The sequence below is a fragment of the Alligator sinensis genome, unplaced genomic scaffold (assembly GCF_000455745.1).
Source record: "Alligator sinensis unplaced genomic scaffold, ASM45574v1 scaffold600_1, whole genome shotgun sequence".
NCBI lineage: Eukaryota > Metazoa > Chordata > Crocodylia > Alligatoridae > Alligator > Alligator sinensis.
Genome location: NW_005841859.1, coordinates 2,121,669 through 2,124,055, shown reverse-complemented (window position 1 = coordinate 2,124,055; position 2,387 = coordinate 2,121,669). Strand labels below are relative to the sequence as shown.

The 2,387-nt window shown below is 36.0% G+C and overlaps 1 protein-coding gene across 1 annotated transcript in view; it reads left to right on the top strand.

The window, feature by feature from the left end:
* Nucleotide 1: 1 nt before the first annotated feature.
* Nucleotides 2-2,387, top strand: part of ALG12 (ALG12, alpha-1,6-mannosyltransferase) — a 24,730-nt gene continuing 22,344 nt past the window's right edge. The window contains exons 1-3 of the mRNA XM_006016498.3: nt 2-121; nt 303-435; nt 1,024-1,197. Of these exons, the coding sequence (XP_006016560.1) occupies nt 2-121; nt 303-435; nt 1,024-1,197 (427 nt within the window). The remainder of the gene's footprint in view (nt 122-302; nt 436-1,023; nt 1,198-2,387) is intronic.

Genomic DNA, 2,387 nt, shown 5'->3' with positions numbered 1-2,387 from the left:
GATGATGATCATTGCTGTGGCCTTTGCACATTTAACTGTCTGCCCATTTACAAAAGTGGAGGAGAGCTTTAATCTGCAAGCAATCCATGACATTGTGTACCACAGACTGGACTTGGATAAGGTGAATGGGAAAAGAGGACTTTAATTCTTAGGGACTGTTTGAGATAGCCAGCCCTCTTACTTGTATAGAACAAATGCAACATGAAGCCTGGGGGCATTATTTGTCTAGTTTTCATTCACTCTTCTGTTTTCAGATGTTATTTCTAGCTTGCCCATCTTACAACTTTTTGCTTTCTTTGCAGTATGATCACCATGAATTTCCTGGAGTTGTCCCAAGAACGTTCCTTGGACCAATTTTTATTGCTGCACTTTCCAGCCCAGCTATATATGTACTGTCTATGTTGCAAATGTCCAAGTTTTACTCCCAGTTGATAGGTATGAGAACTTTAAATAAACTCTGAAAGGAGATCCTTTGCTGCTCTATGCTGTACAGCTGTACATTTATATTGTTTTAAAAGAGTGCTCTAGAATATATTACCTTTTTTAACAAGATTGAAGTTGCTCAGCATGATGTCATTCATGCATCTTTTTGAACCAGCTAACACAACAAGGTTTGTTAAAGAAACCAAGGTCCAACAGTGAAAAAGGAATTAAGAAAATACGTTATCATATTATTCTGAACACCTTATATTTTACTTCAGTATAGCAGCATCTACCACATATAATATCATACACAGAAATCAACCCCTCCAATAACTGCAAACAAACAAGGGTGGATTGTATTGGATAAACTATGAGCGGGGGTTCTTACTTTGTGAGTTTAAGTCTAATCTTTAGTATTATATTTTAAACAATTTGCCTGCTTCTTCAAAGTCTCACTACCCCACTTCTTAAAAATGATGCTACTTAAAATATTCTTTGTGTATACACCACTCTAATTTACCTTTATTTTGTCATTGGTAGGTCAGTCAGTAAGGAATCTGGTGTTACTTTTTTTTATTTTTCATGTTTATTCTCCCAAAGTTAGAGCAAGCTTGGGGCTTACTGTGATTTATGCACTATGGAAGTTACAGAAAGAAGTTAGAAAGCAGTTTGGATCAACTGCATCAACCATCTTCTGTCTTATAACTGTTACTCAGTTTCATCTGATGTTTTACTGCACTAGAACTCTTCCCAATGTGTTTGCACTTCCTCTTGGTAAGTTTTTTGACAGAAGATATTGTTTGTATACTGAAATGTTTCCTAAGTTTGTTGATAGCTAATACTTATGGACAAATAAAATAAGTGCAGCCATCCACAGACATACTGTGTGGCTAGTAGTCTGAAAAAATTAAGGAACATATATTTTTCAGTATTTGTTTAAAAAGATTTTGTTAATCCAGAATTCTGTTTAATATGAGCATGTGTGGGTTTTACCAGAAGTTTTTCATTAAGTAATGGTCTGACAGTATTTACTTGATTTGTAAAATGTGGAGCCATTGCAGTCTCTGATCCTATATAGGTCAAGAATCTATAGTAGGGACAAAGCTAGTCCATGCAGGGGACCAATTCAGGAGTCTGGAGTGAACTCCCACAGTAACTAAAGATCAGCACAAACCTCATTGCTATCTACTCCCAGGATAGGGGCACTACTTCGGCCTAATCTAAATGCATAACAGTGTGCCTATTTAAAAATTATAAAATCCCCCAAACCAAACCCAACCTTGCACAGAGTTCTCTCCCAGGAGAGATGATGACAGAGCGAATCAGCCACATGATAGTACTGTAACGGTTGACTGGAAGGTGCTCAGCTACTACAGTGATGAGGACAGCATCAGAATCTACAGAATAAACAAAAAAACCTCAAGGGTTGAAATGCCAAGTTTATATTGCAGAGTAATAACCTTTGCAAAGCACTCTGCAAAGTCTGACATCTACATATACAAAAAACTTTTATGCCATTACACTTTCATATAAGCCATTTCTGTAACTGCCACATTGTGGTTTTGTGGTGATGTCTGATCATCAGTACAATCTATATTAAGAATTAAGAGATGTCCCGTGTTATGAAAAAGTTTGTGAACCCTCTGATCTGTAGAAATGTATCTGTTCAACTAAACATGCAAACAAATTCACATTCCCTTGTTCATAAGAGGCACAAAATGTATTTTTAGGTGTGTACAGTTGGGTGTTATTAGCATGAATACAAACTATACAGAAATCAGGAACAGCAAGCACACTGGTTGGTACTGAATAAATAATAATAGCAATAATCATATTTATTAGGAAAGCTTTGCATCATGTGTGCATTTAGTCTTATAGATTATTTAGTCTAACCCTTTTGTATTTGTTCCTTTCCCAGTTAGCTACTATGACAAGCTATAGAATGTTTTTAAGAAAATCCTATT